This window comes from Silurus aristotelis (genome assembly GCF_946808225.1).
Source record: "Silurus aristotelis genome assembly, chromosome: 9".
NCBI classification, from domain to species: Eukaryota; Metazoa; Chordata; class Actinopteri; order Siluriformes; family Siluridae; genus Silurus; species Silurus aristotelis.
In genome coordinates, this window is record NC_139582.1 from 2969938 (window position 1) to 2994325 (window position 24388).

At 40.8% G+C, this 24388-nt stretch overlaps 1 protein-coding gene and 2 long non-coding RNA genes across 6 annotated transcripts in view; 1 reads left to right on the forward strand and 2 right to left on the reverse strand.

Moving 5' to 3' along the window:
- Window positions 1-11499, forward strand: part of crtc3 (CREB regulated transcription coactivator 3) — a 32223-nt gene extending 20724 nt beyond the window's left edge. For 2 of the 4 annotated variants that reach the window (XM_083549943.1, XM_083549945.1), the window contains 9 exons: window positions 1800-1838; window positions 2363-2448; window positions 3722-3771; window positions 3893-4110; window positions 6106-6317; window positions 7193-7684; window positions 8342-8425; window positions 8722-8920; window positions 9551-11499. In XM_083549943.1, coding sequence (XP_083406069.1) covers window positions 1800-1838; window positions 2363-2448; window positions 3722-3771; window positions 3893-4110; window positions 6106-6317; window positions 7193-7684; window positions 8342-8425; window positions 8722-8920; window positions 9551-9756 — 1586 coding nt within the window. In that variant the 3' untranslated portion in view covers window positions 9757-11499. The remainder of the gene's footprint in view (window positions 1-1799; window positions 1839-2362; window positions 2449-3721; window positions 3772-3892; window positions 4111-6105; window positions 6318-7192; window positions 7685-8341; window positions 8426-8721; window positions 8921-9550) is intronic. The other 2 variants (XM_083549946.1, XM_083549944.1) reach the window with 2 other exon arrangements.
- LOC310730877 lies at window positions 2017-4871 on the reverse strand. The gene is made up of 2 exons (XR_014534999.1): window positions 2332-4871; window positions 2017-2277 (listed from the first exon to the last, which is right to left on the reverse strand). It is a non-coding gene; the product is annotated as an uncharacterized lncRNA (long non-coding RNA).
- Window positions 11500-11627: 128 nt separating the features above from the next.
- Window positions 11628-16867, reverse strand: LOC310730870. The gene is made up of 2 exons (XR_014534992.1): window positions 12223-16867; window positions 11628-12181 (listed from the first exon to the last, which is right to left on the reverse strand). It is a non-coding gene; the product is annotated as an uncharacterized lncRNA (long non-coding RNA).
- Between the last annotated feature and the right edge of the window lie 7521 nt (window positions 16868-24388).

Consider the following 24388-nt stretch of genomic DNA (forward strand, 5'->3'; position numbering starts at 1 on the left):
CATATTTGTATCTGTAAAAACTGATTCATTTTCACATAAACTGTCTATCTGTCTATCTGTCTATCTGTCTATCTGTCTATCTATCTATCTATCTATCTATCTATCTATCTATCTATCTATCTATCTATCTATGTGACTGTGGCGTATCACTACGCAGACCGAGGCGTGTCCTGAGAGTCACATAGAATACAGATTAACATGGCAGAGGTAGAGCTGCATCTTCCTGCAGACAGAACAGAAAAAGAACGTCTGGTTTCCTTTCATTTTTTTTTTCTTTTCTTTCATTTTTTTTTTTTTGCACTACAGAGGCCTGTTTGTGAAAGGGCCATGCGTTAGAAGTCAAAGGGCACTAAAGAGAGGAGACCCAAACCTGTTCCATCATGACAATACTGGATGGAGTGGAAGTTCTCCTGCTATAGAGCTAGAAAGCCTATTGAACAATGAATGTGAATATCTGACTTTGCTAAACACCCTTGTGGCTGAATGAGCACAAAATCTAGTGGAGACCAGAAAAGAGACGAAATGGTGACTCCTTGTCGTTTGTCCATATAGTGTATGTTCTTGTTGATTGGGGTGCAGAGATGACCTGAGCCTTCTCAAGCTGTTGGACAGTTTTGGCCTAAAGCCTGAGGTGATCCTGCACTTAGCCAGAATTAGCCCAGTGCACACAGGGGAAGGAGAAAGAAGGCCTGTTTTTCAAAGACTCTTTCTGCTGCATGCTAAACAATGCCTCTCCTTTGATTCTCACACTGCCCGGAGTCACTCAGCCTCACACCCCCCCCCCCCCCCCCCAACCTCCTTCTTCATTCCTCTTCTTACAGCAGCTCCTCTTATAATCCCCTCGAAGAGACACAGCATTGTATCGTGATCTCCGAAATCGGCCTGGGCTGCAGCGGAAGGCCCGAACTCTCTAACGGGTGGAGCCAAGGGTGCGCTCCGAGTGACTCTGTTTGTATGAATCAAATATTTGCGCTTTGGGAAGTCAGGACCATCCCAGCAGGATTAACATCCACCAATGCGGCTTTAAGCTCTAAAGCCGTCTTTTGCAGAAACACAAATACGAATACAAATACATTCCCGTGTGTGTGTGTGTGTGTGTGTGTGTGTGTGTGTGTGTGTCGCATGGAGAAAAAAACCTTGAACTGGTTCTAAACAGCGATTATGGAGCACATAATGCTATAAAGTGCTTTTATATGAACAGTCGGACAATTCAGATGGAAATCTTTTGTGGAATTAACGTGCATTTATAAAACATATGACGGAAAAAAGTCAGGGCTTTTAGGGCTGTCAAAATGAGTTTTAACGGCACAGATTTTATCAACGCAGTGCACAATTTAATTCAAAATATAAACGCATATAAAAGTTGCGAAATTAAAACCTTGAGTGCAACACGCATCTGTTCACGCCGTCCTTTCTTTACTCGGGTATAAAAATAATAATAAACTCTACCGGAAAACCGTTTGTAATCACTAAACATTTGTGTTAACGATGCGGCAAGTGTGAAATCGAGCACCATAATCCGCCATGGTGCACAGATCCGGCACTAAAAAGCGTCCGTGTGGAAACATAGCAAAAGTTCCATGTGGTGTCAAGAAAATCTTGTCTTCATTTCGAGTTTGGTTTTAATAATAATAGACAAAGCGTCCATATTTGTCCAAGTTAACTCATGACAATATTGTTAAAATATTGTAATTGATTGACAGCCCTAATATAGAGACACTAAATAAGTGAGGTATTGATTTGCATTGTAAAAGATCTTTTGTTTTGTCTTTCCTTCCCGTGTCGGTGTATCGATGCAGCCAGCATGAATGAAGCGGAGGTGGATGGCACAGGAGATGGTAAGTGTGTGTGTGTGTGTGTGTGTGTGTGGGCAGAATATGGACAATGCAGGTAATGTTGCTGCATTAGGTTACTGACCTTGCTTGTGGCATTCTGCACTGTACACAACCTTCACTAAACTTTCTTGACCCCAAACCACTGCTACATGGGAATGAAATTTTTTTTCTATTTATCCCTCCCCCCTCCTGCATTTTAAAATACCCAGCGGTTTTGACGACCTACATAACCACAGTTTGGTTGTTTCCTGTGCTGAGGATCTTGTGTGATGTTTGTTAGTGCCCCCTACTGGCGAGATTGGTCAGGCACAGTGAGAATGACTTCTGTCTATCAAATTATATGATTTCTTCCCATCTTTATATTGTATAATACACGCATGCATTTTCTAAATATCGAATGCATTAAATAGTTGTACTGTAGGATTATAACAAACACAATGTTCTCCACATCAACATCCCCCCTGTGTTGAGTGTTCCTCTTTGTTCAAATGCATACTGTACGCCTTTTTTCTCTCTTTTTCCTGCAGTCTTTTCTTTCCCTGCGGTTCCTAACGAGGAGAGTCTTATTGGTGTGAGTAAGCCGTTGCCCAGGCAGCTGTGGGAGGCCAAAAAGGTGAGTGTGTGTGTGAATGCATTCAAGCCTCACAGTACATCATATGTTGTTAACAGCATGATGCTTCATTATGGTTTGAGAGCAACGAACAGTTTCCAGCTCTGTGTCTGCAGAATGAGGAAGAAGCCTTGAGAGGAACCAGACTCAAAAGAGGAACTATCCTTATTTGGGTGATATCAAAAGTGTGATTATTGTCTTAAAACAAAACACTGGAGAGTGAGAACTAACATGAGCACTGGAGTGTGTGATTATGAGTGATGATCTTTCTACAATCATTTGAAGTTATGGAACCAGGAGCTACCGAGCAACTCATAAAATAGCTCAACATTTGAGATCATCACAGATCCAACACCAGCTTCTCCATGCCAGAGCCTTTAAACACTCAAGGAGGGCCATATTAAGGAGGAAGATGATCGCATCTTATACTCCTATCCCTGGATCTGATGCTGTCTGGGCCTGCAGCCTTCCTCGCTTTGATCTTCCTGAGCTCCATTCTCACCCAGGCTTCTGTCAGTGCTCTTTCCAATCTTTAAAGAAAATTGAATAAAAAAATTATAAAAGGATAGGGTTTTCAGTTGCGCCACCTAGAGGATGACATCTTAATTTTTAATCTCCCCAACGGTTTTACAAAACGACCCCACATAATGTTAGTTTTGTGATCCTTAGTGAAAACTTTGCATAATAATGGAAAAAGAGGTCACTACAAGTAGTACAACAATGAACGTGTTAAAAAATTTTTTTCGAAAGGGAGGCAAAGAAGCAGAAGTAGTTTGAGGAGTTCATCCCCGAAACTAGGAAAATGACTCCGAAGTTGGCCTGCGATCTTTTCTTAACGAACTCCGGCGAGCTCAGAAAGGACGATATACCGCAAACTTATCAACTTTTAATAAGGAGCTAAATTCTAAAAATTATAACTGATCTCTTTTAGGCAATTATTTATTCTTTAATTTTTTTCTGAAATCTGGCGCCCCCTGGTTTTATCGCGGAATTGCATTTGCTTGATTTTCCCGGTCTCTCGGGAGAGCACGATAGACCAAAAAAAACGTATAGGGAATCGGTTTAAAGTTTTATGTTGAAATAATGAAATTTATTCATAAAAATATAATTACAAATGTTTTCGTTGTGTGTTTAAAGTGTGTGGGAGGATGATTTACGGCTTATACAATAAAAAAAAAAAGCATTTTTGGGCTTTTCGGTGAGGGAGTACTGTATTGGTGTATGTTACTGCACTAAAAACAAAATATAAACCATTTTAAAACTTTCTTTGTGACAGGTGCAGTCCCTTTCATCACGGCCCAAATCTTGTGAAGTACCTGGCATCAAGTAAGTCTGAAGAGCTTAATTTGTATCATTTTTTCAATAGTGATTTTTACGAACACTTTTGTTCTATTTGCCACGTAAAACAATTGTTTCTTCTGAGTCGTGTCTGATCCTTTCCTTCCAGTATATACCCATCTCCAGAGCAGAACATCGGTCTCTCTCACTACCAGGGCACGTTAAATACAGGCGGCTCTCTCCCGGACCTCACTAACCTGCACTTCCCATCTCCTCTTCCCACCCCACTTGACCCTGAGGAGGGGGGCTACCCCAACCTGAGCGGAGGCAGCAGTACAGGAAACCTGCCCGCTGCCATGATGCATCTTGGAATCGGAAATTCTCACGGTGAGGTCATTGAACGGGGTAAAATTTATCACATGCCAAAAGCTAGAGGTCGACCGATTTCTCACTGATTAATCAACCGCTAGTTTTTAAAATGTATACTGGATTTTAAAAAAGTAATAGTAAAAAAAATAGTATTGAACTTTATTATTAAAAAAAAAAAAAAAGGTATTGAATCATAAATATGTGCTGAATGAGGAAAAATTATTATATTAATCAAAACAATTAGATAAATAATCTTCAATTAGAAATAATGAATGTAATATAGCGTTCTCCGTGCAGCGCCGATCTCGCTTGTAAAAACAAACAGCACGTGTTGTCAGTGATTCGCCTCTAGAGGCCGCTCTCGTAACGAGCCGAATTTCTCAGCCGCTCCAGGATCGGACGCAATTTGGAAAAACTAACGACGTGGATTTTTGAAGAAAAGTATACTTTATGACGATTATTCGGCAAAATCTGTAAAACGGTCGACCTCTAGTGAAAACCTTATTAAAGCGTAATCTGAGATACATTGTTTCCGAACTGCGAAACAGCTTTTTTGATTTTTTTCAAAAAACTGAGGCTCATCTGTGACCAATCCTTGCACAATCCTTGGCTGAACTTGGCAGAAGTCATGCAGCCCAAGTGCCCCAACGAACACTTCACGCTTTGTTCCGTGGTTCTTTTAGACATAGTGTGATGAATAAATGCAGCTTGTTCTCTGCACAGGCACACATCCGTGCCTAAGAGCAGCCAGACTCTTGCTCTTCTCCTGCCCCCAACCCCCTCCCAGCCCAAAACAATTACCCCAATATCCAATCTGATTGCTCTCTTTTAGTTCTCGATCTTTGGACCTTCCATTCAGGCTCATGGCAGGAACAGAGGGACAGCGCAGTCATTTCCAAGACAACATCTCCTAAACTGCTATCAATAGCTTTTTTTTTTCCTTCCTGTTCTCAGTGGCTCACAAACGATCCCTGTGTTTCAGACAGTAAGTAGGGAAAGATTGAGACTGCAGAGCTCTAAGATTTGTTCGCTTTCAGTCAACGTTTCCAAGCCGTTTGAAGATTCTAATGGCTTCCGGGTCAATCCCGAGCGAGGACCGCACTGAACTTTTCAACCTTAAAAAAAAAAAAAAAAAACCCTACTCGGGGCATTGAAGTCGAACTGGGACTTTTATTTGTACAGGAATAAAAATGGCTGCTAGAGTGGCAGTACTACACGCAGTACTAACTAGCGTGTCCTATTACTGATAGGTGGCGCCAGTGCAGAGTACGTTAATCAAGATGGCAGACGAAAGTGTTTGTGGGTTGCGTGGAACAAAGTGTGGTGCTGAAGTTTCTTGCGAACGAAGTTTTTTCAGAAGACTTCAAGACGCTCGGCCGCATTAAGACATTTGAACGGTGTAAACGTTTGAAAGATGTCCGACGATCATCATGCACAAGATGGCGACATTTTCGGCGGTCGAGCTCGTCGAATGTCTTCCTGATCTTTCGTGGTCTTCCAGTGCCGATCTTCCGCTCTTGAAAACGCTTTAAACGACTCGTTGCAGCAACGCCGCAGTAAACTTGCCGAATAACGTTAAGCGTCACTGTGGTAGACTCGCCCTCATCATTCTAACTTGCTGAAATCCCAGACGGGGTAACTTACGTGGTCAGAATAGCAGGACGATGTCTTTTGGCAAGCTGACTTAATGAAGGTCTGTGCTCCCTGTGACTGTGCGTGCAGCCTTGTGCTGCCATCTGGTGGCATGTTACAAAACTAGTCTCAACTTTTGGATACCACCTCGTAAATGTAGCAGGGGAGTGTGTCGGAAAAATAAACGCAGTTTCCACTCTGTTATAAACTTAAAAGTCCCGGTTGGACTCGAACGTCCCTCGTAAGCACAATAGCTCAGCAAACATGGACCATGATCACATTCTACTCATGGTAGTTTTAATGGAAATGCAGCTAAAGCCCGCAAAACGGAGTGGCTTTTCTCTTTTCCGCTTGAGATTAATATTCTTCTGCTTCTTTTAGGTTTATCGTCCTCTCTGAGCAACCCTTCCATCCATTCTTCTTTGCGGCTTTCCTCGCTCTCCAGCCCTCCTGCAGGGGGCATGTCCACTTCTCCCAGGAGGCGACCGGCTCCTATCAGCCCCCTGACCCTTTCTCCTGGCTCTGAGCAGCGCCGCAGTCTGGGGAAGCAGCTCTCACCCACCATGTCTCCATCCCTTTCTCCAATCACACAGGTACAGCTCTTTCACACCAACTCATAAACAGGTGTAACGAGGTGTGTAACCTACGCATGTTAGATTTAAAGTTATTATAGTCGGGTTAAATATGGTCTTTAAAATCTTTAGTGAAGTCTGCATATTTGAGTCTGGAAAAGTATGGAATTATATAAATATCATGTTTGTTGTTTTAAAGATTTTCGATTTGACGTTATCGAGTATATCGCAAAACCCAAACAAAACACACCTACCATGTGCAGGGATACATCACGTATGGAGTCTAGTAGGTTAGACTCGTGCGTGTACATCTAGAGTTATTCTAATGATCACGAAACTCAAGATATGTGGCCAGAAAATGTTTATTGTTTTATTAGTTAATCAATATCCCAGAAAAAGTGTCATATTTTTTTCCTCTCCGGAAATCATATATTGATATTGATTTTATACAACAGATGAATAAACGAGAAGGTCGTCTCAGGAGACTTACATTTTAGATCAGATAGTTTTTGCTCTATTTTGCCAACAAAAATAATTCTGTAAAACACCACCGCTTTCCTGAGTGAATCACTTGCATAAATGATTCGATTCAGTCGCTTTGATTCGCTTATTGACTTGCGGTTTTAGTTTCGCTTTAAAAGTATTTTCTCATTTTTTTTTTATAATCTCAGATATCAGTATTTAACGTTTTTTTGTTAAAAATATCATAACATTTATTTATGCGTAACAATCAAAATCGGCAAAAATCCATACCGATAGTTTTTCCTGGATTCCAGTCCACTGTCATTACGAGAGCGACCTCTAGAGGTGAATCACTGAAACCACGTGTTGTTTGTTTTGACATGCGAGACTGCACACAAAATCGCAATAATGCGAAGTTTTCTCGCTCTCTACAGGGGGTCCCCTTGGACACCAGCAACCTACCAATGGAGCCACCGCCTCCCTACCCTCTCTACCAGCAATCACAGCAGACCTTGCAGCAGCAGTCGACCCAGTCCCATTTGTCCAGCCTCCAACAGCGCCAGCTTCAGGGAGGACAGCAGCAGCAGCACCAACAACAACACCAACAACAACAACAACAACAACAGCAGCAGCAGCAGCACCAACAACAGCAACAACAACAGCAGCAGCACCAACACCACCAACAACAACAACAGCAGCAGCAGCACCAACAACAGCAGCAGCAGCACCAACAACAACAGCAGCAGCACCAACAACAACAGCAGCAGCACCAACAACAACAGCAGCAGCACCAACAACAACAGCAGCAGCACCAACAACAACAACAACAACAGCAGCAACAACAACAACAACAACAACAGCAACAGCAGCGGCAGCAACCGGTTTCTCCTTTGCAGAACATTCCCCTAGACTTCAACTCTAGTGTTGTGAGTTCCTCCCATGATTTTATTCTCCACTAAGAAGTGGGAGAGGGACAATTTATTGATATTTAACGATTGTTTTCGTCTTAAATGAAAAACAACAATAATAATCTTTATTTTATATAGTGGCTTTAAAAGTAACATCTGAAGCATTTTCCAAGCATAAAGATAGAAAACAAATGACAAATAATAAATAAAATAAAAAAATAAGCAAACAAAATAAACAACACAGATACCTCACAAAAATAAATATTTTATCTTCAAACTAGGAGCCTCAAACCTGCTCCAGCATGGCAACGCCCCCTGTGCACAAAAGCCAGCTCCATGAAGATATGCTTTGCATGGTGTTTGTGGACTGGTCTGGGATGCGGTCAACGTTTCAACCCATCCCACAGGTGTTCTAGGTTAAGGTTAGAGCTCTATAAGGAGATCTTCCACTCCAACCCATGTTGAAGCATATCTTCATTAAACTGGCTTTCTGTACAGGGGCATTGAACAGGTTTGTAAAAGGAAAATGTAATGCCACCATATCCAAAGGCACTTTGGGGGTAACAGTTAGGTGAAGAACCACAAAATGAAGTGAGACGTCCCAATACTTTTGTTCATGTATCATTATGTGATTTAAGAATTAACCTGATTTTTTTTTTTTTCCCCTCTTACTAGCATAACAGCATGGGCGTGTTCTTCAACGATCCGTTCATGGAGTCGCAGTTCTCCGGTCGTCAGTCCAAGTGTCCGCCCTATCAGGTGCAAACCGACACCCCGTGCCATCGGCTTTTTACGTACACAATAAAATTCCATCACAAAGATAAACCATTGGACTCAATTTTTTATAAATTTTTTTGGCCAGTTAAAAGCACAGATTTCCTTTTCTCAAAGCAGGTGCTCCGTATCGAATAAGAACATATCTTCACATTATTAGTAAATATAAAAAAATAGATCCATGTCATTCGATCATTTCTTTTTTGCGTTGCATTAGCTGTGAAGAACTCCTGTCCAGTTGCCGAGTAAATATGTATTTGCGTTTTCTGTTTTTCATGCAGCAGGACCAGTATAATATGCTGGACCACGCAATGTGCTCCATGGCTGGAGGATTCGACCCGTCCTCCAACCTTTATTGCTCCCAGTCTTCGCTTATGGGCTTGAGCGGTAGCCACGGCAATCTTCATGACCCCTTGCCGATGAAGTCTAACATGCTGTACTCAAACTGTGGAGGTGCAGTGCCCAATATCATACTCACAGGTAACGTCTGGTACAGAAACCCACCATAAAAGACAGCTGTTGTGTCGTTTTATTTGTTTGTCTGTCTGACTATCTGTTTGTTTATACTGTATCAGTCTGACCATCTGTCTGTCTGTTTATTTATCTGACTGTTTATTTGTCTGTCTGATTATCTATTTGTGTCTGTCTGTCTATCTGTCTGTCTATCTTTCTATATGTCTGTCTGTTTATCTATCTGACTGTCTTTGTCTGTCTGTCTAGCTTTCTATATGTCTGTCTGTCTGATTCTGTCTGCCTGTCTGTCTGACTCTGTCTGTCTGTTTATTTATCTGACTGTTTATTTGTCTGTCTGATTATCTATTTGTGTCTGTCTGTCTATCTGTCTGTCTATCTTTCTATATGTCTGTCTGTTTATCTATCTGACTGTCTTTGTCTGTCTGTCTAGCTTTCTATATGTCTGTCTGTCTGACTCTGTCTGTCTGTTTATCTATTTGTCTGTCTGTCTGTCTGTCTGTTTATCTTTTTGTCTGTCCATCTTTCTCTCTGTCTGTCTGTCTGTCTGACTGTCTGTCTATCCAGCTATCTGTCTGTGGATGCAGAGCCGTTTTGTAAACTGTATTAAACGAAGACTTTACTGTCTACTGCTTCCAGATGAGTCCAGTCCGAACCTATCCAAGGATATTAGCAGCGTCCTGTCTGCCGTCCCCGAGTGCTTCGATTCGGAGGGGGTTTTCCCCCTGGAGGACGAGCTTCGCATAGAACCTCTCACCCTGGATGGTCTGAGCATGCTCAGTGACCCCAACATGGTCCTCCCGGACCCTTCTGTGGAGGACAGCTTCCGCAGCGACAGGCTCTGAAGCCTCTCGTCACCTCTCTCTCTCTCTCACACACAAACAAACAAACTCGCTCGAGATGTCTGGTCCAGTGCTGACGATGCAAATCTCCCACAGCAGGACCCTATCCTGTTTTTCTCTCTCTTTCTCACACACACACACACACACACACACACACACACACATACAGCGAAAACATTCGTCCCTCCCTTCCCCATCAGCCATTCAGTACACTACAGCTTCATGTACAGTGACTGGTGAGATGTTCACACGTTACTATGACTCACAGGAGCGTCGTCTCTCAGGGGCCATTCTCACTCCGTGTCCTCCATCTGCCACTCGAGACACTGATGATCGTGATGTTCACACTGAGCACGCTCAGAATTCTATCTGAACGCTCCATACACCCCCCCACATGCGCGCACACACACGCACACACACACACACACACAAACAGCCTGGTCTAAGATTTAACAAAGATCTTTGGCCAGTTTAAGATCTGGGAATCGATCCATCCAGGATTGTACATGTGGAGAACGTGTGCATCAACGCATCGACGCTCATTGTTTTATACACATATGATTTTGAATATTTCATCCACGACACCAGCAGCACTCGTGTGGTTGACATTGTCGTGAGGTTCTTCATTCTTGCCTTCATTACAAAAGGAATCCAGCGGAATAATCAGTGATAATCAGCTGCACCGCATCGCACGTCTCCGCCTGCGCCAACCGAACCCACAGAAACCCCGCGCATGCATTCAGAGCACGACGACTCGACGGAAGCGTTTTCTCCATTCTTGATATCCAGCACTGTGACTGTCTGCAGTGTGTGTGTGATTGTATATAAATATATATATATATATTAAGAGATAAAGAGAATACACACCACCATGGAACAGAAGGAGCCAGCAATCTGCCCGGTCGCAGCTCATATTGATGCACCACATGCGCCGTGTCTGTGCAACCAGCAGGACGAGTTCGAGCCTTTTTTCACACCGCATCGCACGAGCCATGAATTCTTTCCCTCATTACATAAAGTTTAATGGGAAAAGGGTTTTTCTTTAAGGAGCATTATTTGTTTTGTTTGTTGGGTTTTTTTAAGTGAAAGAAAAGTTAATTGCCTCGTCATTTTTTTTGTTTTTGCTTTTTTTGTTTTTTTACAAAAAAAGGGAAACCTGTTTACAAAAAATTAAGTTTAAGAAAAAAATATATATATAAATAATTCTTTATTTTTTTGTTTTGTTTTTTGGGAAAGAGTATATTTGTACTGTTTAATGGTCCAGTCTGAACGGCGGCGAGTGAAGCCGTTTTTGCGCTTTTTTTTTTTTTGGCTATGCAGAAATTTATTATCGGGGTACACTCAAGACTTGAGTGAGAGTCACAGAATCATGAGCAAATGAACTCTTTTACTTGTATATTTAATACTATAAAACAGTTCTATATATTCACTTTATACATTTTATACTGACTTGTAATATGTCTTGGCTGTCTGTCTCTTTTCTTTTTTTTTTTTTTCCTTCTCTCATCTGTCAGGCTTAGAATTTTATCCGGTGTATGATATGTGATGGTTTTTCTGAACTCTCGGCTCTGAATATTCCCTCTGTGGTCAGATGGTCTAATCGTGGACATGGTACACACACACACACACACACACATCGGTTGCCCACGTCAAACGTTTGCACTGATCCGTCTGAAGGAAGCGCGTTTATTCAAGTCCCTTTGAGCTGTGATTTTGCACATGACGTATGCAAAAAAAAAAACTAAAGCCTTTGGAATGTATGCATTTTTATTTTATTTATGCCACAAAAAAAAAGACCAATTTTTTTAATTATTTTTTTTATTTTTTTTTTTTATTTTTTTTTATATATATATATATATATATATATATATATAAAAAAAAATGTCTCTGTGCAGAAATGATGCTCAGGAATGATGAATGTTCTTTGTTAGGATCAAATCATTCAAATCATAAATCATGTCTCTCAGCTTTGTTCTGTTAAACGAAAAAAGAGATTATTAATAAGAAGAAGCACTTCTATGCGTATACCATGTCCATGTTCAGTTGGAATTTCACGCTCTGACGCTCTGTGCACTTGAAGGAAGAATCGGCCGGACAGATCCTGCAGGCAAACAGATTCTGATGTCCACCTGTGTTTGAAGAAATGGTTATTTCTCTAATTTTTTATTGTTGTTTTATAGCATGATGCAGCTCAGAGGTCAGGCTTTCTACTGCCTCTTCTACTGCATAGTGTTCCTTCTCTTTTTCTTTTTTGGGGGGCAAAAGTTTGCGGACACCCGACCATATGATTCATAGTGCCCTTTTTTTTTTCCTTTTTTTTTTTTTTTTTTAACATCCCGTTCTACATCTCACCTCTTTACACCACTTTTCTGAGATGATGTTCCACTAGATTTTGTGGAGATTTGGTGTCAAGCATATCTTCACAGAGCTGCCTTTGTGCACAGGATCATCACCATGCTGTCGTCGAACTCGTTTGAGTAGTTCAGAGAAAAACTCAAGACGTCCTTTACAATTCCTGTGTGTGGGGACTGCTAGCTTAGCCGTTAGGGACTTTGGATTAGAATGTTGTGAGTTCAAATCCCACTCCCACTAAGCAAGCTGCCACTCCTGGGCCCCTGAGGAAGGCTCTCAACCCTTTATAAATAAGATAAATGCAAGTCGCTTTTATCTCCAAAACGCCATAAATGTAAACTCGGAAGTGTGTGCCTCAATGAAGAACCACATATGGCTGGGAAAGCTGGGTGTCTGAATACTTTTGCTGATACACTGCATATTATAGCTTTCACTGCCCGTCGTTGCATTTCTAACACTTTGTATGCAGGTTGATGCTTTTACACTTTTAACGGAAGATTGTATTTTTTCAGCGGCTCGTTCTTTCGACCCTCTGCTTTATAGAGGACGCCTTCGTCCTCGTCTTCTTCTGCCTTACTGTCGCTGGGCTCTGACCTCTTGACCGTCCCTTCTGATTGTACTGTGATGTCTCCCCGATTCCAAGCCCTGTGCTGAATTTTTTTTATAAAAATTTTTTTTTTTTTTTTATATATATAAAAAAGATTACTGGTCTGTACTACAATTCATAGTGGTAGATTTCTAATGTTTGTAGAGAAAAAAAAAATTGTTTAATTTTTTTTTTTTTTTTGGTGGTTTTACTATATATATTTTTTTTTTATTACTCGTAGTCACCTTTAAAAAATGTACAGCTCTGTTATTTAAAAAGAAACTGATGTCTTGTTTACTAGTGTTACTACTTTTCCTTCTTTTTTTTTATGCCATTTTAAGCATTGTTTTTCTTCTTCTTCTTTTTCCAGATATTAAAATCGATTATTACATCGTAATGCTTTTGGTTTGTGACGTATAGTGCTTTGATTTAATATAAACAAATAAAAACTTTGTCTCTTTATGACGTGTCGAACGCACTTTGCTGAATTCTTGAGAATCTGATACAAAGTATTTTATTGTCGTTGTGTCGCCAGTAGATGGCGGCAGCGAGACATGTTTCACCTGTTCATGGATGCAGAAGGTTGTAGCTTTCAGGCTTTTCTTCATCATACACCCGATATGGACTAGGGACTAGTGGTCGACCGATATATCGATATCGCCGATATATCTGCCGATATTTAGAATTTAGAAGATTATTCGACATTGCCCGATAAATCCTTCTGCTTGCTCAATATTTTTCAGTGTCGGATCCTCAGCTCAGCGGTAGCTCCAGTGAGGGACACACAGGAAATATACATTGTCAAACAAAAACAATCAAGAACCTCCTGACTGTCTCTTCCCCAGATATACTCGCTGTTGTTTACTTTTAAAAAAGACGCAGTTACAGCAGACTGATTTACTTTTATTCTCTACGATTATTATATTTCAATATCTGCATCTCCATTAAAAATTCACCGATTGAGACACCTGACTTTTCCAGCCATATATGGTTCCAGCATGACAATGCTCCTGTGCACAAAGCCAGCTTCATGAATGTATGATTTTTCATGGTTTGGAGTAGAAGATCTCCTGCTTTCTGACCTCAACCCTGTTGAACCATGAATGTGAACGCTGACTGCACTCCAGGCCTCCTCACCACATCTACACCACTATCTGACTTTACCAACGCGTGTTTCTGAATGAAAAAGGTAAGATTAACATCTTCAGTGGAGGTAGAGCATATGAGCGTTTTATCAGTTCAAAAAATACGTACAGACAAATATAAAATTTCTGCTGAGGTGTCCACAGAATGGAGTGAGGAATTCCTTGCTTTCGATAATATTTATCCTTTCGCGGATGCTGATTTTTATGATGAGGTTTATGAACTGAAATACGAATGATAATCTGATTATTAGAGGGGGGAGTTCTTGAAAACATCTGGTTACATCCCTCAGTCGAGTGCGGAAATTCAGATTCATTTAGAAAACCTGTGTACAGAAATGATGCGTCTGGTGATGTTTTTTCCCCCATATGAAAAATGGAGTGTGTGAACTTCAAAGTGTCAAATAAAGAAAACTGCTAATAACATGGCACACAAGCAGAGAATTGAGACGAGATGAGAGGAGAGAAGAGAAGGAGGAAAGAAAAGGAAGAGAAGAAGGAAAGGAAGGAGGAAAGAAAGGAGCAGGGGGAAAGGAAGCAGGAGGAGGAAAGGAAGGAGAGGGGGGAAGGTAGGGAGAAGAAGGAAAAGAAGGAGAAAGGGGAAGGGAAGGAGAAGGAGGAAAAGAAGACGGAGAAGGGGGAAAAGAAGTAGAAGAAGGAAGGGAAGGAGAAGCGGGAAGGTAGGGAGAAGGAGTTAGAGAAGGAGCAGGGGGAAGGAGGAAAAGAAGGAGAAGGAGGAAGGGAAGGAGAGGGAGGAGAAGGAGGAAAAGAAGAAGGAGAAGGAGAAGGGGGAAGGTAGGGAGAAGGAGGAAAAGAAGGAGCAGGGGGAATGAGGAAAAGAAGGAGAAAGGGAAGGAAAAGGAGGAAAAGAAGAAGGAGAAGGAGGAAAAAAAGTAGAAGGAGGAAGGGAAGGAAAAGGAGGAAAAGAAGTAGAATGAGGAAGGGAAGGAAAAGGAGGAGGTTATTGACACTCGCCTGCTCTGGTATTCTCTGAAAGCGTCAGCAGGCCGTGGCTCATGGCCAACCCTGTTTTCTCTTTTCATAAGACACGATCTCCAGTTTCACTTAAATGCTTTGAACTCTACTAAACCCTACTCTGTCTGTGTGTGTGTGTGTGTGTGTGTGTGTGTGTGTACGCATTTATGAAAAACAAAAACTCGGGACACAATTCCGATCACATGAAAGGCGACATTCATTTCTTCCCAGCTACGCCGTAGTTCCAAAAGTTTGTGGACACCTGACCATAATATTCGTATTTGCATTTTCGAGTGTCTTAAATGACGACGCATTGAGACCATTGACCCTCTTTTTTCCAAACCTTCAGCTCAGTATGCGTTTTTAAAATACACACTGAATTATGATGATTATGTTTATTGTCCTAACCGTGAGTCCAAATGCATTTAATTGATCATGTTGCTACCACTTTTTTTTACTCGGACGTGTTACACATAAATTAAAAAAAAGCTTTAAAATTAGTATGTAATTTACATAATAAAACTTTTGCACCAAACTTTGCACATATGGTAAAAATTTACATTTCAATACAGAAATACATTTCCATTTTAATTTGATTATTTTCTATGACATCTGTTTTATTATTGTTGTTTTTGCTTTTGAAATACACTATAGACAAAAAAATTGATGGACACCTGGTCATTAGATTGTGTGCTTCTTTTTGAACATCTCATTCCACGTTTAGTCCTCATTTGCTCCTATAATACCGTCCATTCTTCTGGGAAGATTTAGTGGAGATTTGTGTTCATTCAGAAACACAAGGGTGTCAGAAAATTCAGGTACTGATGTAGGTGAGATGAGGAGGTTGAGGTCGGAGTTCTTTAGCAGGAATCATGTGAAGCAAATCTTCATGCAGCTGGTGCGTTGTCATGCTGGGACAAGTTTGGGTCTGCTAGATCAAGTGATGGAAAAATTTCATGCGTCTGAAGACACCTATTAGGTGTCCAAATACTTTTGCCCATTTTTGGTTTTGTCCCTTTTCTTTATTCCCTTTTTTTTATACCCTTTTTTTCAGATGCCATTATCTTGTGTCGTAAGTCAGCGAGGGAATTTACTGGAGGATTTGTTTCACTTCACGTCTCTCCGATGATGAAAGTAACCCTTCCCTTGAACTCTCCTGAGATCTCGGAGAAGTGCATTTAATCAAACAAGTCCTTCTTTGGTGAGGAGAGGTTTAGTGAGGGCTGTTAAAACAAGAGGAAGAAAGCTGTTTGACAGCTCCGAGCTCGAGTCCGGCTCAGGGATGTAAAGCTCCAGATTTACAGTAAATCCTCTGGGTTTTTGGAAAACAGTACCAGAAAATGGTTAAGTACCACGACGGCCTTTTAATGTCTGAGGCTTTGATATAGAAAATTAAGTAAACCTTGTTAAAAAAAAAAAAAAAAAAAAGGCTTGCTGATGCCGGAAACAAGGCGAGGGAAAGAAATATACGACTTGGGATCCGATCCAGTGTTTTATAATAAACAGGAAGAGTCACTTTGTAGGTCATCAGTACAGTTCAGACCTGCAGGAGTCGAACTGTAATAATTGTGTAATTGATGATTGTTTCCTTGTGGTTCTTTGAGGAATGGTGTGATGACACATGCTGTCTGAGGCCCCGGGTTTGTAAATCATCCAGATAAAGCAATTAATCAGAAAAATGAAGCCATTTAACGATGCAGAGGGGAAACAGGAACTGAGTCGACATTATTAAACAATTGTGTTTGTGTTTGTGCGTGTGTGTGTGTGTGTGTGTGTGTGTGTGTGTGTGTGTGTGTGTGTGTGTGTGTGTTAGTGCAGCATAAAACGTGTATGAAGTCAAAGTTATGCTGTGTGTCCACATTCTTCTGTTAGTAAATCTACTTGTTTAACCTCCGGCTCATGTGCAGCAGTGGTGCAGCACTCAACGAATTGGATGGATGGATGGATGGATGGATGGATGGATGGATGGATGGATGGATGGATGGATGGATGGATGGATGGATGGATGGATGGATGGATGGATGGATGGATGAAAGGGTGGGTGGATGGGAGGAAGAAAGGATTGATCAAGGAATGAATGAATGCATGAATGGATGGGAGTTAAAAAGGATGATAGGATAGAAGGGTGGGTAAATGGATGGATGGATGGATGGATGGATGGATGGATGGATGGATGGATGGATGGATGGATAGATAGATAGATAGATAGATAGATAGATAGATAGATAGATAGATAGATAGATAGATAGATAGATAGATAGAAGAATGGATGGATGGTAGGATATAAGGATGAATAAATGGGTGGAAGGAAGGATAAATAAGTAGATGATAAGATGGAAGGAAGAAAGGATAAAAGGTAGGATAGAAGGGATGGATGGATGGATGGATGGATGGATGGATGGATGGATGGATGGATGGATGGGTGAGTGGATGGGAGGAAGAAAGGATTGATCAAGGAATAGGTGGAAGAAAGGATGAATGAATGCATAAATGGATGGGAGTTAAAAAGGATGATAGGATAGAAGAGTGGGTAAATGGATAAATGGATGGATGGATGGATGGATGAATAGATAGATAGATAGATAGATAGATAGATAGATAGATAGATAGATAGATAGATAGATAGATAGATAGATAGATAGATAGATAGATAGATAGATAGATAGATAGATAGATAGATAGATAGATAGATCAAAGAAAGGATGGATGCAAGAAATGATGGATAGAAGGAAGAATGGATGGTAGGATATAAGGATGAATAAATAGATGATAAGATGGAAGGAAGAAAGGATAAATGGTAGGATAGAGGTGGATGGATGAATGGAAGGAATTAAGTATGGATGGATAAATTTATCGAAGGAAGAATGGATGAACAGATGGATGAATGAAAGGATGGATGGATGGATGGATGGATGTATGGATGGATGGAATGAAGCAAGGATAGATAAATGGCTGAAATGAAGGAATAATGGATGTATTAAAGAAAGGATGAATGGGTGGATGGATAGAAAGAAGGATGGATTAATGAATGGATGGATGGATGGATGGATGGATGGAAGGATTAATGAATGAATAGATGGAATAGTATGGTAGAAGGATGGTTGGATGGGAGTGGTATGAGGTAATTAAGAATGCAGTACAAGTGTGTATGTGTCTGTGCCAGTCTAGACAGTCCAGATGTTAGACTTCTGATCGAAAGGTCATAAGTTTAAATCCCAGCTCCACCAAGCTGCCACTCCTGGACCTTTAACCAAGGCCCCTAACCCTCTCCTGTCCATTGGATAAATAAATTAATTACAAGTGGCTTTTGATTTGGGTGTCTACTAAACTCTGTAAATGTGGGCAGATCTTTAAAATTTTAGGCGGAATAGAGACGTCTAGACGTCTGGGGTAAAACGAATTCTATTATTACGGAGACGGGACACTGAAGTGAAATGTTATTTATGGGCTTTCAGGGTGGACAGATGAGTAGCCGAGGCATCAAGGACAAGAACATTGTGTCCAGCTATTAGTTTTCTCATATTCCTAGTTGCCTAGCAGCATCCCAACACCTTCTGAGCTACACTTATCAGAAGATCTGGTTGGGTGGGATTCTGGGAAACCAGCATATGACACGACCTTGCTGAGGCTGCTGAAGGATTGATGGTTTGTCCACTTTCTTTTGTATAATGAGGGCAGGAGTGAGCCGGATGCATTGCTGTTGTGACCTTGGCTCAGGTTATCACTTACTTCAGCACCTGGTTTTTCAAGTTCACTGCACTCTGGGGTCTCCTCTGATGAATGCCGTTTCCTTCTTCAGAAGTCTGAGTGTGAAGTAAACTATTTCCCGATTTATGTCCTGTGTCCCGAAGTGCTGCAGACTTTGTTACACGTTTGTCATCCGGTCTTTATAAACACCATGGTGCATGGCGGTTTACACTGACTTATTTTTCTAAGAGGAGCAGATCAGGACTTTCTAGGAACCTCCAAAATCTAAATAAATGCCTGATTATTAATATTGTGTTATCAGCATTAAATACAGTAAAGTCTGAGCAACTGCACCATGTCCTTAACTATTATAATGAAGTTGTAGCTCAGTAGTTAAGGCTCTGGGTTACTCTTCGGGGGTCCGAGCCCCAGTATCTTGCACTATTAACTTTTTGTGCTCTAGGGGGCGCTGTTTCATGACTGACCCTGCTTTCTGAACAAATACGCAAAAAAAATTAACATTAATAAGGGCCCCAGAGCAACGTCCCTCAACTGCTCGGTTGTATAAATTAGATAATTTTGTCATTCTGGATAAATGGCATCTACCAAACCAAGCAAATGTGCATTTGCACCTTTCAATAAAGCGAATAAATACATAAAAAATGCAAAAGTTGAACGCAAATGGGTCATTTAATATTAGCATGTCGTCCCCCCCAAGACGTTTGCTCTGAAACCTGCCGGTTACCACGTGGCATCATCTTCCACTTGACATTCAGCGGTTTGTGGTAAATTATACACGTTTCGCTCTGCGCCTTCGAGAAAAGTCTTTCACTATAATGTTACTCCCGAAATGTTTTTCTGTTCCCTTTGCCTCCCTGAATGACCTCAGAACTCGGGAAGGAGCAGCATTCCTGCGTGTTTTTTTTTTTCCTCGACTTGTTTTCCAGCAGTTAATCCGAATCGAGTTAAAAGCCTTCAGCTTTATCTCTTTATCTCATTACGACCAAAACACTCGCCTCCTACTGCACACTAACGCTGTTCACGCTACGCTGTAATTACAGGGGGAGTGCGCTGGTGTTGTGTAACTCTATTTCTCTGTTTCTGTGGTTTATTTGTGGGGTTTTTTTGCACTGATCTCTTCAGACAGACCCCAAGATACCCATCTACAATATGTATATTAACACCATTAACCCTTTTTGATGTTTTTTCAGCTCCACAAAGGAGATGAGAAGGTACAGACCAAGGCCAGGTGATGCTTGGACTCTAGGTGAAGCATTTCTTTCTACATAATCCCACTAGTATTGTGGAGGATAAATGGTCTTAAGATGCTCATGTGTTTCCTATTTCATGATTCGCACCGTGTCCTGTCGTGGTGTTTACACATATTTTGACACAAAACACAGAGGAAACCATCTGTTTTGCTCGATGGGCTTCCGCACTGCATGTTTTTACAGCTACCATGCAGCTGTTCCGAATCGTCCGAATCAGCTGACGAATCGTCCGAGACGAAATTCCCGCTCGCTCCGAGTTTATCGATCGTGTCTTTTAATATGATTTTTTTTTTTTTTTTACGTGCGCTCCCTGCCAAAAGTATTCGCCCGACGTCTCCAGTCGTACGTGCTTCTTCTCCAAATTGTTGCCTGCGAGTTTGAAGATTGTGTATTTGATTACGGTAATGTGAACTTTTCCATTCGTTCCAACTAGGAGACCCAAACCTGCTCCAGCATGATGATGCTCTTGTGCACATAGTCGGCTTCATGACAATATGCTTTACAATGTGGTGACGGTGGTGTTAAGGGCTGTCTCTCATCCCAGAGATTCCTCAAGTCTGTGTTTGGCTCATGGCTTTCTGTCTTAGTTATACTGCCAAAGCTAATCTTACTGGAGTCCCAACCTGCACCCTGATCACACCGTACAGTGTCTTTAATCCTTATCCTTATTCTGAAGTACCACTGACCAGAGTTCCTGTCCCTGTTTCTCTTTTCGGATCTGCCCGATTCATCCCAACGCTCTACCACTTCGATTGGAGACTTGGATGCTGTGCATATAAAGATAGTTCCACATAAACAGCCTAAAGATTCATGAAGTTCCTGAGCAACGCAAAAAACCTTCGAGGATGGATTTGAGCTGTAATTAATATCAACATGCTACAATGGTTTAGGATCGCAAGCGGCATTAAAGTATAAGTCTATAGTAAATTGGGACTAAATGTTGAATAGGATTACATACCAACCTTATAGCAGGTCAGGTCTCCACAAAGTGTTCACCATGTAGTGTTTATATTCCACAGAGCGAAGATTGACTCCAGGGTGCAAACACTACCTCAGTTACCTCCAATATATATAAATATGTGGTTATATACAGGAATATATACTGTATGTGAACTTCGAGCCGCTTAGGTTGTTGACCCTATCAGACCTGCGGGTACTTCAGCATAGGGTGGATGTTTGTCTGAGTCTAAACATCTAATCTTAACCCTGCATGAGATCAGGCCTGGAGGAATGCTCGTGCACCGGACAGTGTGTATCGTGTGCATGTCAGGCTTACAAACCCTTACTGTTAACATCCACAGTTTATAAACTGGCAGACGTGTGTGGCTGCTGTTGAGATGATTAATGCATTTCTGTTAAGACTAAATAAAACTCTGCATTTCTCAAAGTTATGTAGTCATTCGAATGGCAGGATGTCGAGGACTGGTGCCGTCGGCTGTTCCTGCTCATAGATAATGCAGTTGAAATATCAGAGCGAGTTCGGTGATACGACGTCCGCTCTCGTTATCCATGTCTTTTCTGTCTGTTTCTTATCGTTAAGCCAAGACAGGGATGGAACTTGACCGCGCCCAGACTTCCTTTTCCACTACTTTGGGACCATGTAACTGTCAACAAGACTGTGATGAAAAACTATATGAGAACTGTATGATTCTTATATAATCGTATATATTTTGTGGACATCTGATCATAAGATCGGCGTGTGCTTCTATTTATTATTCTATTTAATACCACATTTAGTCCCCATTTTCATAGAGTTAAAGAGCTCGATAGCAGGCCATTTAGGATCTTCCACACTATTCCAAACAGTGTAAAGCAGATCTTCATTGAGTTGCTTTGTGCACACAGGCATTGTCATGCTGGAACAGACGTCCAATCGTGTGCCTCAAAGTTTGTGGTAAGTTGTTGTTAGTTGCAAATGTTCCAAATGAACTTCCAAAAAGCTAAAAAAACCAAAAAAAACCCCAGCATTTTTACAGCATTTTAGGCTGTTGTTTTTTTTAGTACGTTTTTTTTTTTTCGATTTAATTTATTTATTTATTCGAAACATTTTCAATATTATTAAAAACATTTTCAGTCGATCACAAAGGACATTAAATGCCTTTGAATTTATATTTCATATCTCACATCCACGATACGACGATCAGCGAAAGGCTTCGACCACCTTCATAAAAATGGGAAAAAATAGGACAAAAATTAAAGAGCAAAAAAAGAAAAAATTGTTCTTTGTATAATATGCGATAAAATAGAATTTAAATACTTTTATTTGTTCATATATTTATTTAATTATTCATTCGTCTATTCATATACGGTATAATCAAACAGTAGAAAATAGAACTGACAAGAAATCAAAGAACAAAAATGTTAATAAAATGATCCAAAAGATTTTATGCAGTTTGATAAATGGTATATGCAGATGTGCAGATGTGCAGTTAATGTAAATTAAATATTAAATAATTTATTATTGCTATATAGAGTTTGTGCTACCTTTTCTGAACAACTCGTGTCTTTCTGTTAGTCACCAGAAACATATTAATGTGATCTGCTTTCAAATTATGCATTTTCCCAATACAGCCTATGCCTGAGACTCTCCAGATACACACACACACACACACACACACACACACACACACACACACACACACACACACACACACACACACACACACACACATACCAACTATGACATGAATGTTGATCTGAAAAGGCGTCAGGATTACGAGATGAAACATGGGCTCTGTGCTCGTGTTGAAACAGTCAGCTCCCCTGAGACTGGGTTGGAGGTGGTTTGGAGGTGAAGGGAGGTGATGGGTGATGTTTGCACATTATTGAAAGGATTCTGTTCCTGGAGTCAGAAGGTGAGGACAGCTGTCAGTGTCAGAGGATTAGTAATGCAGACAAACCAGGTCTCTATACAAGGGAGAAGAAATGACAGACTGTCTTGGATTGCTCCACTTGGATTGTGGAGCTTCTAGTTAGTTAGTTCAGTGTCAGGAAGAATTCGGATTGACACCTGGGGGGGAATTACATTTTCTTCACTTTCGTCATCACTTCATCACGTCATCACTTTTGGAACTAAGCTCTATTTACAGCAGCTGTAGTAAAGTGTGATCAATGCAGGCACGTTCCTGTAAAATAAAAAAGGAAGCAATATTAGACCATATTAGACCATTCTAAACTACAGAATAAGAACAACAATCTGTGGACACGATCATTCTACATTAACTGCCCATTTGCTCCTATAATAACCTCCACTCTTGTTGTCTTGGAAGATGTTCCACTCGATTTTGTGGAGATTTGTGCTCATTCAGACACACATAGGTGATAGTAAAGTCAGGTACTGATGTAGGTGAATAAGGTTCGAGCTTTGTAGCAGACCACTCAAGATCTTCCACTCAAACCCATGTTAAACATATCTTCAAGGAGCTGGCTTTGTGCACAGATGCATTATCATGCTAGAACAGGTTTGTATCTCCTAGAGCATCCAATAGACATTTTATACAATTGTTAACCTCAAAGTATGAAGTCAGGTGTCACAGTACTTTTCTCCATATAATGTCTTGAGATTGATTTAATGCCCTGCACAGATTCAGAAGTCCTCATGCCAGACGCAGTGAAGGAGCCTCAAAACATAATGGAACCTCCTCCATGTGTCACAGTAGGCATCATCTTGTTTTCTTTGAAAGGTTTTTGCAAATGTCAACATGAAGCTGATTCCAAACAAATCTTTTTTTCTTCATTTTTCCACATTTGGAACAGTCCTCTGATCAATGCCAGAGACATATTTTGCAGGAACTATCAAAAATCCATACCAATAGTTTTTCCGGGTCTGGTCCACTATCAGTGTTATGTTCGGTAGATTGATCGGTTATCGGTAAGTACGATCCGACTTGGCTATCAGTTTCGGTAAAATCCACTAGACCTCTAGTTATTAACGTAGCCTAATTAACTGTTAGATTCACATTGATTTAGATCAATATTGATTTCGATAGCAATTAATATAAAAAAGTTTTATTATGATAGTATGATAAGCGATATATTTCTTGAAAAGCAAAACTCGTTTGTCTGTTCGGTACAGAACAAAGTAATAAACTAATCTATTGTAATATAAACAATTTTATTTTATATTGAATACATTTTAAATCATAATAAAGTCTTCCAAATAATACCGGTAGTCACTAAGCTTGATCATTTCTTGTTAAAGATCCCCCATTAAAGAAATGGGGGACCTCTGATATTGAGGGATTGCCATTTGTGTGGTTTTGTGACTCATCTTCAGGACTTGGGATGTTAAGAATGGTATCAGTCTGAAATGTACTCACTGAGAAGCGTACAGATATTATAGCCTACACTCACAAGCTGGAACAGGTCACGGGAGATGTGCCCAGGTGCCTCGGCAATCTCTCTCCTTGGAGAAACGCTTCAAGCACTTAGTCTTGTTTTTGCAACAAAAAAAAAAAGATAGACATGAGAACGCTCGCTGAGGGGCTGACGGGGAATTGAGGCTGATACGGTCTATTTTGAGAATGGTTTCCATGGCTGGAGATCAGGCATGACTGAGGATTTGCTGGAACAGCTGCCAGAAGCCTGCATGCTGGCCGTCAATTGTTGTGGTGTTTACGGGC